The sequence below is a fragment of the Drosophila yakuba genome, chromosome 3R (genome assembly GCF_016746365.2).
Source record: "Drosophila yakuba strain Tai18E2 chromosome 3R, Prin_Dyak_Tai18E2_2.1, whole genome shotgun sequence".
Lineage (NCBI taxonomy): Eukaryota > Metazoa > Arthropoda > Insecta > Diptera > Drosophilidae > Drosophila > Drosophila yakuba.
Genome location: NC_052530.2, coordinates 9961592 through 9973903, shown reverse-complemented (window position 1 = coordinate 9973903; position 12312 = coordinate 9961592). Strand labels below are relative to the sequence as shown.

Below are 12312 nucleotides of genomic sequence, written 5' to 3'. Positions count from 1 at the left end.
AAGCTAAACCATTTCTGAATCTAAATGTATTTTATGGTGTCTAATAACAAAATATAAACCTGCTTATTGTGATAACCAAACAACCAACTCAACTTCTTTTTGCAGGCTTGCTACTTCTTCTTCTTCTGCGCAGAAAGCTCTCCAGTGACTGGAGATCCTTTCGCTTCAGCATCTTAATCCTGTGCACCAGTTTCTGCACAGTTTCGATCCGTTGTTGGGCCTCTTTGGCGGCGTCACTGGCCTTCTTGGCGTTCTCCTTATTTCGCTCCAGATCCGCCTGAGCCTGCGACATGCAGTTATGGAGCTCTTCCACCCGCCTCTTGGCCGCTTCGAGGAGACTGCGCTTTTCCGCCGCCTCCTTCTGGGCACTGAGGGCCACCCGCCGGATGTTGTCGAGATTGCTGCCCATTTCCTGCAACAAACTTTGCATAACAGCCACAGATTTGCACAGCTTGTCGCGAATTCCTTTAGTCGTCTTTGACGAACCCGAACTGGCAGCAATGGCTCGTTGGATTTCCTCGATGACCCTCTTCGTTTCGGCCTGACTTTTGGTGAGTTCATCCAGAAGCTGCTTTTTTCCATTAAGCGCCGCCTCCGCAGCCTTAGCCGCCTGCAACGCTCTGTCCGCCAGCATGGCTCGAGCCCGCTGACCCGCCACCTCCGCGGCAGACGGCTGGGCATCCTTGGCGTCCTTCGCATCCTTGGCCGCCTTCGAGGCCACCTGGCTGGCTTTCAAGTTCGCCTTGCAGGGAATGGAGCCGGGCTTGAAGCGCGGATCGTTCCGTTGGGCAGAATGCGCGGTGCTCGTCAGCAGGATGTTCATCAGCAGCAACATGGTAACCAGGGACTCGCAACGCATGGGGAATCTCGCATCTTACATAAATCTCAAGGCCCGTCAGGAAGTCGAAATGTGGAGATTTTCATTGGGATCTGTCAGTTCCACAATTCAAAGCACTAATATAAATGTTTAACATTTTCTTTAAATAATTTGTACGGTAACGCCAGTAACTGTCGCATTTGAAGCTTATATTTTCCAAATATCTATAGAGATCTCTTTACTTTTTCGCGTTAAGCATGAAGATAGCACCCATCGCATTCCTAATGTTCTTCTTGTGCTCGGATCTTTCTGTGGGCCATAAGTTGCCGCACACCTCCAATGAGATTGCTGCCTTGATGTCGGATAATCAGTGTGATGATAATAGTGCCTCGTCAACCTCCAAAGCTAGCTCGTGCGGCATCAAAATGGATGGGAAGTCTAGGATGAAGGCCTCCAGCATTGCCCAGAAGGCGGCCAAGGAAGCCAAGGACGCATCCGATGCCCAGTTGGAAGCTGCAGAGGCCGCAGCCCGCCAGGTAAAGCAGCAGCTGGCCGACAAGGCGGAGGCCGCAGCCAAGGCGGCAGAGGCTGCACTGGCCGGCAAGCAGCAAATTGTGGAGCAACTGGAGTCCGAGGTGCGGGAGGGGGAGCTGGTGGTCCAGGAGGAGAGCGCCCTGCTGCAGACCACCCAAGCCACTTTTGCGGCGGCCGGGCAGGCAGCCAAACAGGCGGCAGATCAGCTGAACACCATCACGCAGGCGGTGAAGAATGCGCAGGAAAATGTGCTCAACTCGGAGCAAGTCGCCAATGGCGCTCAGCAGGAGCTGGGCGAGAAGCAGCAGCTCGTGGATGCGGCCAAGAAGCGGGTGGAGCTGCTACTCCGCCAGCTGGAGGTGGCGCGTGTGGATTTCAAGAACACCAAAAGTGCCGCCGAGAAGGCAGCCTGTGCTGCCCAGGAGGCCAGGCAAAGGGCCACCAGGGAGCGCAGGAAGGCGGAGCTGAGGCACTTGCTGCGACTGAAGAGGGGACACGGCCACTGAGCTCATGGCTTGTTCTTTTTCATAATTGGATTATTTGGATGGAGATGTTAGTCCATAAACGAAACCGTTTGAGGAGGTGGAATATGAACTATTATATTTTAAAGGTCATATGTAAGACCTTAATTATAAACGCTTAAGATAATCATCAAGTTTAAGATGCAATTAGGGGTTACGGGGCGTATACTCAACGCGCCCCGCTAAACTTCCGAACACTCCTCCGTGTTCACACGCGGATTTGCGAGGAAGCGAACAATCATCGCTCACCATCCATCTTTCGTCATATGCAATATGCAATCTCACCCGGAGCAGGCATTCAAAGCGTCTCATGGCAATTAGACGCTCTGCCATAATTGCGGCCACAAATTATCCAATCGAGCAGCCTGGTAGCATTGACCCAGCACCATCATTGTTGGCTGATGGTACATGCATGACCAGATCGCGAAGCAAGCCAACAACTGCCAACAGCCAAAGCCAACGGGTTTGCACTTTCTTTCGGCGACCCGACCAGTTTGTTTATAAATACATGGCGCCTCTGGTGGCCAACTGGCAATCGTCGTCGAGTCTCCACCAGATTTACTAAGCCCACTTGCCGCTCCCAGCCTCCAGTCTACAGCTCCTAGCTTTTCCGAGTGCGAAAGTAAAAGCGTTTTTCACCGAACTCGTCCATCCACATTGGCTCCGCTTGGCGGACGATCCTCCACTGGCGTCATAAGCATTTCATCTCTGGTCCGCACAGGACGTTCGTGTCGGTCAAGTCGAAGTCGAGTTCCAGATCGGGGTTGAGATTGGGATTGAGAGGTGCGTTGGAGTCAAAACTGAGTGATTTGTGTGTGATTTATGTGTGATTTGTGTGTGCCTAGTGTGCTGTCCAGTTTGGCTGGCCTTAAAACTAAACAGGTTCTCCTGGAACCCGTGGAACATATCAATCCGTGACACACTAACGACTTGCCGACCATCCTAGAGCAAAGAAAGTGCCGCACCATATATTAGCTAATAGGCAAAGCGGGTATGTAACCGGTTGCCCAGTTATTGTGCACTCGCAAAAAGTGTCCTTCAGATAAGGAGGTATCTTTAAATGCAGGTTATCCTGTTTCTACAAGTCACAATCAAATAAAATAAAACTTGTAAGGAGTTATGTATGTAAAAGTGGGACATCTCTAAACAAGCTTAGTCCAAATACTTAGAAGGTGCTGCTTTAGTTAAGTGAGATATGTGCAAATACTAACTAGTTAACTATATAGGTGGAAAACAATAAATATCTGAATCCTACCAACAGAGATTATTATGCCCATCAAAAACGAAATTTGTTTTCTTTCAGCACTCGGTGTGCGACACAGGAACCCATCCCATAAGCTTACGCCTGCGGTGATCACGAGTCTTCCGGTTGTGCGACTTACTCTCGCCAGCTGCTCCATCGCCAGCTGCTCCATCGCCAGCTGCTCCATTGCATAAGCACCTAAGATGCCATCGCTGCTGCACCTCCTGCTCCTGGCGCTGTTTTTGGGTGAGTCGCACACGACTTCCTCATGCAAATCTGGCTAAATTGGGACTTTCCCCCTCTCTGATTTAGTGGCCGTGCCGACGCAGGGTCGCAAGATCAAACGGAAGGAGCCACACTATCACCATCACGTCAATGTGCCGCCGCCACCACCGCCTCCATCGCCCCATGGACCGGGTCCAGTGCCCCAGCAAACGGCGGTGATCGAGCACGAGGTGCCGCCGTACACCTACGAGGCCATCAACCACGACGAATTCGAGCCGGCCAAGGTGAAGCTCTCCCACTTCGAAGCCTCCTCCGACTACATAGTGCACTCGCACAGCGGAGCCGGACTAGGAGGAGGAGGAGGTGGCTACCTCGCCGACAATGGACTGCGCAGCATAGCGAAGGGCTCAGCGGATCAGGCCCTGTCCGCAGTGGCCAGCCAAAATGCGGCAGGCAAGCAGGCCTCCTACGTGGCCAAAAGTACTCTGGCGCAGGCGGCAGCTCAGGCAGCCGGCACAGCTGTGGCCGTGCTGAAGGGCAAGGAGGTGCTGCTGCATCGCCTGGAGGATCAGAGTGTGGAGGCGCACAAGGCCATGGAGAACGAGCTGACCCAGCTGCAGCAGGCCAAGCGATCGGCCAAGGCAGCCCAATATGCCGCCCAGCAGGCCATTAACCATGTCAGCGTCCTCACTGCCGCACTCAACAATGCGCAATCCGCATCGGAGTTGGCCCAAAAGGCGGCATCCGAGGCGGCTGCCGAGCTGTCCTCCCAAATCGATATGGTGGCCCAGGCCAAGACCAAGCTGGAACACGCTGAATCGCAGGCTTATGCAGCTCGACTGGACTACGAGGAAACGCGAGATGCCGCGGAGAAGGCTACCTTGTCCGCCCAAGAGGCGCACTTGAATGCCAACGATGCCGCCTTGCATGCCAACGTGGAGCTCGCTGAGAATGTGCATATCCACGACAAGAGCGATCGGAATGTGCGGGAACCGCCGCGAAACCACAGACATCAGTAGTGCACTGCCACACGCTAGGCTTTTAATTCTTATTTATTTGTTTTCCTTAATTTGGTTTGTTTTGCTGCAGCGATGCAATAAAGTTTTGTTGACACTAAGCTCTCTCTTGTTTAAGTGTTTCGAGCGCAAACAATAGCGTAAATGATCGCACAAGGTTGCAGAAAGCTTGAATGCTTGCAAAAACTCGTTTAAAAACTTTGAAAACTGTAAGATATGAAACATTTGAATAATTGAATTGGCCGCTAAACCAATCGCTGGTGCGAGTCCTGGCTAAATCTAGTTTTGACCACTTGTGGCAGTATAATTTGGTTACTGGCCCACGGTCACATTGTTGTTTAGATTTTATAAGAAAAAGCCGGGTAAAATATAAATAAACCTTTTAACAATGAGTCGCACGGAGCAGACCTTCGAAGACCTAAAGTCGTACTTCCGCAGTCACAGCAAAATCCGCGAGCAGCGGGCGCACATGTCCAAGGTGAGCACGGCGGCCCCAAAATCAAAGTTCTCTGACCAAAATCCCGCCCACAGGTTCACTCCGTCTGCTGGAACGCCGATGGTCGCCACCTGGCCTCCGGGTCCTTTGACAAGACGGTGGCCGTCTACTCGCTGGAGCGGGATCGCTTCGTCAAGGGCAGCATCTACCGCGGACACACGGCGTCCGTGGACCAGCTGTGCTGGCATCGCAGCAATCCCGACCAGTTTGCCACCGCCAGCGGCGACAAGACGGTGAGGATCTGGGACATACGGGCTGGGAAGTGCGTTTCGGTGACCAACACCAAGGGGGAGAACATCAACATTGCCTGGTCGCCGGATGGCAAGACGATTGCCGTGGGCAACAAGGAGGATCTGATCACCTTCATAGACACGCGCACGAACAAGATTCGCGTGGAGGAGCCCTTCAGCTTCGAGGTGAACGAGATATCGTGGAACAACACCAACGATCTGTTCTTCCTGACCAACGGACTCGGCTGCATGCACGTCCTCAACTACCCCAGCCTGGAGCACCAGATGACGCTGAAGGCCCATCCCGCCAACTGCATCTGCATTGAGTTCGGACCCACGGGTAAGTACCATCCTGTGCCATCCCACCCCCATACATAGCCTGTAATCAGACACTTCCTTCGATTGCGCAGGTAAATACTTTGCCACGGGCTCGGCGGATGCCCAGGTCTCTCTGTGGGATGCCAACGAGCTGGCCTGCCTGCGCATGATCAGCCGCCTGGAGTGGCCCGTCCGCACCATATCCTTCAGCCACGACGAGCGACTGATTGCCTCCGCTAGCGAGGACCTCATCATAGACATTGCCTTCACGGAGACGGGAGAGCGCGTCACCGACATCCATGTGGACGCCTCCACCTTCACGGTCGCCTGGCATCCGAAGCAGTACCTGCTGGCCTACGCCTGCGACGAGAAGGACAGCGACCGGCGACGTGACGCTGGCAATGTAAAGATATACGGCTTTCCGGAATAAACCTAGTTTAAGGCGCACCTGATAGTAAAACCCCCGTTTGCTTTCCAATTATCCACGAGTGTGACTTTATCGACGAGCCAATGATGCACTTTCAAGTTAACTGGGTCACGTTGCAGCTGGCCAAGCAGCTGGATTATCAATTGCAGTGCTTCGCCTCCGCACGTGCTCGTTGCTGCCATTTCGCTTTTATCATCTCTGGCTCGCTTTTATGGCCTCGCCGGACCCAGCAGATGCGGCCTCCTGGTAAGGAGCTACCCAAGGAGCTGCATCCATCAATCGGCAGCTGAACGGCCACCTTTGCCGTGGCAAGCACTTGGCTTTTATCATGCAAATAACGATGCTGACCCAGTGCAGCTTTACGACAATGGCTTCCTGCTTCCCGCTTCTTAAGCCATTAATCAGCGCCACCACCACTTCAGAGGGCTTAATCCTGGCAAGAAATTGGCTGGTGTGTCAAAGCTTGTTTTTAGTCCATAATGCACACGAGTGTGTGTATGAATGGCACCCATTAGCCGGAAAACTTGAGAGCCACGAGGTCGAGTCTTTGGCGAGTGCAAGTGGGAGTTTGTGGTGGGTGGTGGGTGGTGTCAATTGTTGAGGCTCTTGCTTTCCATCGCCGAACCATCGCAAGTGACAAACAAACTGGGCATGTGTATCACTCTCGTCCCAAAGAAGCCATTTGTTTGCCCTCCAAGTGCATTTCCCGCCAAGTGCACCACACTTACTCCCCCCCTTCATCCGACACCCCCGCAGCCACCCACCCACTCGAAGCCACACCAATATTTGCTTTACTAAAAGTTTTCGATAAATTTCGGTTTTGAGCTGCCATCTTCCGTTAAAAAAAAGGAGGGAGAATCGAGGGGATGCTTGCACTCAATAATAAATATAAATCACAGTTAATTGTTGCTAATGGACTAAAAGTGCATTTTTAGCAAAGTGCCGAATAAAGCAATAGGTCAATAGGTATTCTTCCTGCTATATAAACATATAAATAGTAACTGAAAACGACGTAATTATATTTTAGTATCTAGTCTGTAATTCTAATTTGCCCTACCAGATATTTCCAATAGGTTTTCTTATCAGAGTAAAAGCAGCAATTCTACATTCCTTCTACGCTGTTTTACATCTACTCTAACTGTACAGGGCCCTGTAAAACGTTAACAGCGAACTTCCCCTACTTATTCAGCACAGCTGTAAAGTGAATGTGCAGAATGTTAGTTAACACAGTTCCGTTTCTCGCATGCGATAAATATGTTATTTCCAAGGGAATGGAATGGAACACTGCTGTTAAAGTTTTCCCCTTTCCATGAAAATGTTAAAATAAATGTTAATGAAATGTTGAAATAAATGTTATTCTCGACATTGTCACAAATTTCTGCAGAAATTGCAAAGAAAAGTGACCTGAAATGTATAAACCTTTTTTTACTAAAAAGTTAATCATTTTTTCAGTATGGTTTCTGCTCAGTCAGAACTCGGAAACTACAAAGGCTGCAGCTAGAAACTTAAGATTTAGCATGCATTTGCTACTATATTTATAGCTATAAATGTATATCTATCTATATTATGCAATATTTCTTCTAATTTATATTTTCAGAAACGCTTATGCTGTAAATAAATTTGTTTGCCGCACTCAAACGCAAAAGCGGCGTGTCTGCCGAGTCTCAGCAGTTGCTCTTCAAAGTTCGAAAGATAATAGTCAATTGATCGGAAACGCAAACAAACAAAAAAAAGTAGAGTACAAGTAATAAAACTTAGAGGAGCAAATACTTTCTGAGCCACTTGCCCAGCCCCTCGCACACTTTTCAATTCCGCTGTCACCGTGGACAAACTTTGATGGCGCATCGATGTAGATGCGGATTTCTTTGGGGGAGTGGCAGCCGGATGACTGGAATTTATGTTGGCTGTCGTCCGGACTTATGCGCTTTCGACTGCTCTTTTCCCCAGAGCGAAGTACCAAATTCGAGTGCACGTAAATTGGCCAAAACTTTGTTTTTAGTTGGCTGCCGTTGCAGTTGGTGTGCGCAGATTAGGAATGATTTTTCCCTGGATTAGTATCCATGTAAGCATAACGTATGGCTTATTGTTTAGTTTTTTCTTCTTGAAGTTTGTGTTTTAAAAGTTTTCAGTTTCTTGAAAGGAATTCAATCGTGATCAAAAGTTCAAACTAAAAATGCACAACAAATTTGTGAGAGCAAAATTGGCGCCTTAATTTAAGTTTCTGCAGTGTTGGAAATTACATACAGGACCTAACGTGTCCAATTAGGTTCAAGTATTTGCTACACGTCATTCCAAGCTCACAGCCCTAATTTCTGAACCGGTTCTTCAATTGCTATCGATATTATTATTTCAAACCCTCAAGAACGTTGCCATTTGTCTGAAGTTGCAAGTAATCGATAGTCGGATCTCACATTACATCTGGTAGCACTGCCCTTTAGTCACATTCATTTGCATAGCATTCTGGATAATTCCGTCAAAAATAAACCTCATTTAGTGGGCAAGGAGTAAACAACTATAGGGGAACCTCACCCTGAATAATTCCAATTTTCGATTACCGCTGAATCAGCAAGATGTCCGTGCGCCATGACTGGTATCAATCGGAGACAAAGGTGGTCATCACCGTGCTCCTGAAGAACGCCGCCGATAAGAACTTCGCTGTGGAGATTTCCGAGAAGCGAGTCCACATGACGGCGGATGGCTATGAGCTGGACCTGAAGCTGCTTCACCCCATTGTGGTGGAGCGGTCCTCCTACAAGGCCGTTCCCTCCAAAGTGGAAATCACCCTGGCCAAGGAGACGGGTATTCGCTGGGAGGATCTAGAGGAAAAGGTCATCGTGGCTGCGCCGGTGAAGCCTAAGGCCAAGAACTGGGACCAGCTGGTCAGCGAGGAGGAGAAGATCGACGAGAAGGAGGCTAAGGGCGAGACGGCCCTCAACAACCTGTTCAAGAAGATCTACAGCACATCCTCGCCCGAGGTCCAAAAGGCCATGAACAAGTCCTTCTCGGAATCCGGAGGCACCGTGCTCAGCACCAACTGGAATGAGGTGGGCAAGGAGAAAGTCAGCGTGAAGCCTCCAGATGGAACCGAGTTCCGCGAGTGGGAGAAGTAGGCCAAATATCCAACGTCCTTGTATTTATAACCAGCGAGAGAGATTAACAGAGAATAATAACTATAATATATATATTTTGGGCATTGTTGACTTGAATTACCAAGTAAAGAGAGTACCCTAAGAAAACAGTGGCAATAAACGCATAAACAGCACTTCCGCAATACGAGCAGTGTATATTTTTTAAAAAGAACTAGGATTTAAAAGAATCGAATAAAGAACGCATCTGAATCACCGCATAAAGCACTCGCCACACAATCACTCTTACGAGCACGTCTCAAAATAAATGTATTTAACATAATATTCGGTTATCGAAATGATAGCATGGACTTTTTGCCCCAACAAGTTCAGTTAACACAACACACTCAACAGAATAAGATTTGGCTAATAAAATAAGTCGTTATTTGTAACGAATAAATTTGAATTAACGTTTTTGATTGGAACATTTCAAAAGAAAACGGCAATAAAGGTTTTGATGATTTTTATATCATTCTTTATTTTTATCTCACAAGTAATAACCAACAACTCCTAAATCCACCCCCGCACTCGGCTGAAATGTTCTCGGCGAAAACAGCTGATCGGCAGACCGGGTAGGAGATACGTGTAAAAATAAACGCACAATTACTTTTGCCTCGCACAAATCGGACTGCAATTCCCAAAACGCCGAAATGTACAAGAATCTGGAGGAGCACAACCGGCTGGTCAACAAATACCTGAAGATATTCTTCGTCGTGTCACTTTACTGGTGAGTAATGCAAAGGAGCCCCATCTGTGCGCCGTCTGCAGTTCCATGTCTTCCAACTTCCACAGGTGCACCTCGATATTGACGGTGTTCGTGAATAAGCACCTGCTGAGCAGCGATACAGTAAACCTGGGAGCTCCGCTCTTTATGTCCTGGTTCCAATGCGTGGTTTCCACCGTGATATGTTTCGTGGCCAGCCGTCTGAGTAGGAAGTACCCATCGGTATTTACGTTTCCCGAGGGTAATCCCCTGGACATCGACACCTTCCGCAAGATCCTGCCTCTTTCTGTGCTCTATACCCTGATGATTGGGGCCAACAACCTGTCGCTGTCCTACGTCACAGTGGCCTTCTACTACATCGGACGCTCACTGACCACCGTGTTCAGTGTGGTCCTCACCTACGTGATTCTCCGCCAACGAACCAGCTTCAAGTGCCTGCTGTGCTGTGGCGCCATTGTCATTGGATTCTGGCTGGGAGTGGACCAGGAAAGCCTTACGGAGGTCTTCTCCTGGCGGGGAACCATCTTTGGGGTGCTTAGCTCGCTTGCCTTGGCCATGTTTTCTATTCAGACGAAGAAATCATTGGCGTATGTCAACCAAGAGGTGTGGCTGCTTAGCTACTACAATAATCTCTACTCCACGTTGCTCTTCCTTCCGCTGATCATCATCAATGGCGAGCTGGAGAGCATTATCACGTACCCACACCTGTGGGCTTCTTGGTTCTGGGCCGCGATGACGCTGAGTGGCATTTGTGGCTTTGCCATTGGATTTGTCACCGCGCTGGAAATCAAGGTAATCAAGCAGTTCACGTGTTAAATGCTTATCTAAGCCGATCGATATTTTAGGTCACATCCGCCTTGACGCACAATATCTCGGGAACGGCGAAGGCCTGCGCTCAAACGGTGATCGCCACCCAGTATTACCACGACGTTCGATCGGCTCTCTGGTGGACCTCCAATGTGGTGGTCCTGGTGGCCAGCGCCGCCTACACCCGCGTCAAGCAGCTGGAGATGATGCGCCAGCACCAACAACGCAGCACTGCCACCCAGAAGGCCTGAATGCCATTAAAAGCTGTCAAAGTAAAGTAGACTGTTTAGGACTCTAGGAGATGTAAGTTTAAAGTATGCACAAACAATCCATCAACAAAAATACATAGGCTTCTTTCTGTATTAACTAATTGGAGGCAACTGCTTCTTGGGGTTCCGCCGGCTCTGTCTGCTTTTTGGTCTCCTCCCTTTTCACCTTTGCCGTGCTCTTGTCCCACATCTCTGGAACGTAGACATAGGGATCGATTTTCAGCTGCTCACTGCTGGGCGGGCTCTTCAGCAGGACACGTGTGATGAAACGTCCCTCGCGCTTAGGCCTCATAGTGTTGATATCCTGCAGCAGGAACTTGATGTTGTCCTCCAGCTTCTGGGCATCCATGTCCAAAGTGCCCACACTGGCGGTGATCAGGCCAAAGTTTTGCTGGTACTCATCCTTGGCAGCACTGTAACTAATGCCGCTGGAGAACTTGACGATCATCTCAGCCAGGTTGGTGCCCAGCGTCTCGCTCTTGGGATTGGGAAACTTGCGTTTCATCAGGCCTCGCAGGGCCACCAGCTCCGCCAGTATATTGGGATGGGCAATGATGTACTGATAGTCGGAAAGCAGCAGCTCGCCGTTGGTAATGTCCTTGATGAGCTCCACGCCGCCGACTAGCGAGGCACCAGCTTCCCTCGCCTCCAGGACTTCATTCTGGAAATGAATTTCAAGATGTTGTTTCATGATTTCTCAATTACGGAGCTCCACTCACATTTCCCTTGGTGAAGACAATGATCTTCCGCTCTTCGCCGTGGTCAAACTTGTGCGGAATCATGGCCATGCGCTGGAAGTTATCCACAAACCGAGTGATCTTCTCCGCCTGCATGTTGAGTTCAATGTCCACATTGAGGGGAGCATTGGGTACATTGTACATGCTGGGATGATGCGTCTCCCGATGGCACTGGATGGCTTCCTGCACAGAGTACACTGGCCAGCGGTAGTAGCGCCCCACATAGCAGTCATCTTTGGGCACCTGCTTCCAGGAGTCATCCACATGTTTGTCCGCCCGTTTCACATTGATTCTAGAGAAGAACGACGGTTAAGTCGGTGCTATGGACTTCTAGTTAACCACCTACTTCTTGTTGCGCTGGTTGTGCGGGATGAATCCCACCTTCTTCACTTCCACCTTGACTTTCTTCTTGCGGGCCTTCTCCCGAGTTCCTTTGCGGGCAGCCTCGCTCACGGCGGAGAGGTGCAGCAGGCGGAGGGACTCCGCCGGGTTTTGGCGCAGGGCCAGTGCCCGCATTGAGGACAGAATGGACTGCATTTCTTTCAGAAATGTTACTATTTACCGGAATCCAAACTTCTCGCTTTGCATAACCTCGCCGGCCAGAACTGCCAACCTTTCGTTAGTAAACTTCAGTTTACCACACTGTCGCTGCTAGAAAGTCTGATCACGCACCTTGGTTGAGAACTTGGCTAATTGTACCGCTACAGCCAGCATTTGAATTTAGTGTTTCTAAGGGTATTTTTCGAAAACGATTTTGAATTACATTTATTCGAATAAAACATAGGGTTATATCTACTACGTAAGTGGTAAAAAAACGTAAAAT

The 12312-nt window shown here is 49.5% G+C and overlaps 7 protein-coding genes across 7 annotated transcripts; 5 read left to right on the top strand and 2 right to left on the bottom strand.

Annotated features, from left to right (window-relative positions):
* Window positions 1-11: 11 nt before the first annotated feature.
* LOC6536199 (axoneme-associated protein mst101(2)) lies at window positions 12-880 on the bottom strand. The gene is given in 1 exon segment (XM_002096754.3): window positions 12-880. A coding segment is annotated over 1 exon segment (792 nt). The 3' UTR covers window positions 12-88.
* Window positions 851-2000, top strand: LOC6536198 (uncharacterized protein CG45076). Its single transcript, XM_002096753.4, has one exon. It carries the CDS (start codon window positions 1075-1077, stop codon window positions 1855-1857), a length of 783 nt encoding a protein of 260 aa, XP_002096789.1. The 5' UTR covers window positions 851-1074; the 3' UTR covers window positions 1858-2000.
* An 84-nt stretch (window positions 2001-2084) lies between these two features.
* Window positions 2085-4457, top strand: LOC6536197. Its single transcript, XM_002096752.4, has 3 exons — window positions 2085-2655; window positions 3176-3361; window positions 3428-4457. Exons 2-3 carry the CDS (start codon window positions 3319-3321, stop codon window positions 4357-4359), a joined length of 975 nt encoding a protein of 324 aa, XP_002096788.1. The 5' UTR covers window positions 2085-2655; window positions 3176-3318; the 3' UTR covers window positions 4360-4457.
* Window positions 4458-4675: 218 nt separating this feature from the next.
* LOC6536196 (THO complex subunit 3) lies at window positions 4676-5878 on the top strand. Its single transcript, XM_002096751.4, has 3 exons — window positions 4676-4834; window positions 4888-5422; window positions 5493-5878. The coding sequence occupies exons 1-3, from the start codon at window positions 4745-4747 to the stop codon at window positions 5828-5830; spliced, it is 963 nt and encodes a 320-aa protein (XP_002096787.1). The 5' UTR covers window positions 4676-4744; the 3' UTR covers window positions 5831-5878.
* A 2358-nt stretch (window positions 5879-8236) lies between these two features.
* Window positions 8237-9100, top strand: LOC6536195 (protein SGT1 homolog). The gene has a single exon (XM_002096750.4). It carries the CDS (start codon window positions 8398-8400, stop codon window positions 8935-8937), a length of 540 nt encoding a protein of 179 aa, XP_002096786.1. The 5' UTR covers window positions 8237-8397; the 3' UTR covers window positions 8938-9100.
* Window positions 9101-9254: 154 nt separating this feature from the next.
* Window positions 9255-10853, top strand: LOC6536194 (GDP-fucose transporter 1). Its single transcript, XM_002096749.4, has 3 exons — window positions 9255-9679; window positions 9745-10468; window positions 10522-10853. The coding sequence occupies exons 1-3, from the start codon at window positions 9603-9605 to the stop codon at window positions 10732-10734; spliced, it is 1014 nt and encodes a 337-aa protein (XP_002096785.1). The 5' UTR covers window positions 9255-9602; the 3' UTR covers window positions 10735-10853.
* Window positions 10769-12111, bottom strand: LOC6536193 (50S ribosomal protein L1). Its single transcript, XM_002096748.3, has 3 exons — window positions 11836-12111; window positions 11472-11781; window positions 10769-11413 (listed from the first exon to the last, which is right to left on the bottom strand). Exons 1-3 carry the CDS (start codon window positions 12024-12026, stop codon window positions 10850-10852), a joined length of 1065 nt encoding a protein of 354 aa, XP_002096784.1. The 5' UTR covers window positions 12027-12111; the 3' UTR covers window positions 10769-10849.
* Between the last annotated feature and the right edge of the window lie 201 nt (window positions 12112-12312).

Excerpts from the sequence above, each read along its gene's own strand:
- LOC6536198 (XM_002096753.4), top strand. The coding sequence starts at position 1,075 with ATGAAGATAGCACCCATCGCATTCCTAATGTTCTTCTTGTGCTCGGAT.
- LOC6536197 (XM_002096752.4), top strand. The coding sequence starts at position 3,319 with ATGCCATCGCTGCTGCACCTCCTGCTCCTGGCGCTGTTTTTGG. Across the intron at positions 3,362-3,427 it reads GCTCCTGGCGCTGTTTTTGG|TGGCCGTGCCGACGCAGGGT; the intron begins GTGAGTCGCACA and ends TCTCTGATTTAG.
- LOC6536196 (XM_002096751.4), top strand. The coding sequence starts at position 4,745 with ATGAGTCGCACGGAGCAGACCTTCGAAGACCTAAAGTCGTACTTCCGC. Across the intron at positions 4,835-4,887 it reads AGCGGGCGCACATGTCCAAG|GTTCACTCCGTCTGCTGGAA; the intron begins GTGAGCACGGCG and ends TCCCGCCCACAG. Across the intron at positions 5,423-5,492 it reads CATTGAGTTCGGACCCACGG|GTAAATACTTTGCCACGGGC; the intron begins GTAAGTACCATC and ends TCGATTGCGCAG.
- LOC6536195 (XM_002096750.4), top strand. The coding sequence starts at position 8,398 with ATGTCCGTGCGCCATGACTGGTATCAATCGGAGACAAAGGTGGTCATC.
- LOC6536194 (XM_002096749.4), top strand. The coding sequence starts at position 9,603 with ATGTACAAGAATCTGGAGGAGCACAACCGGCTGGTCAACAAATACCTG. Across the intron at positions 9,680-9,744 it reads TTCGTCGTGTCACTTTACTG|GTGCACCTCGATATTGACGG; the intron begins GTGAGTAATGCA and ends CAACTTCCACAG. Across the intron at positions 10,469-10,521 it reads TCACCGCGCTGGAAATCAAG|GTCACATCCGCCTTGACGCA; the intron begins GTAATCAAGCAG and ends TCGATATTTTAG.
- LOC6536193 (XM_002096748.3), bottom strand. The coding sequence starts at position 12,026 with ATGCAGTCCATTCTGTCCTCAATGCGGGCACTGGCCCTGCGCCAAAAC. Across the intron at positions 11,782-11,835 it reads CACAACCAGCGCAACAAGAA|AATCAATGTGAAACGGGCGG; the intron begins GTAGGTGGTTAA and ends GTTCTTCTCTAG. Across the intron at positions 11,414-11,471 it reads TTGTCTTCACCAAGGGAAAT|AATGAAGTCCTGGAGGCGAG; the intron begins GTGAGTGGAGCT and ends ATTCATTTCCAG.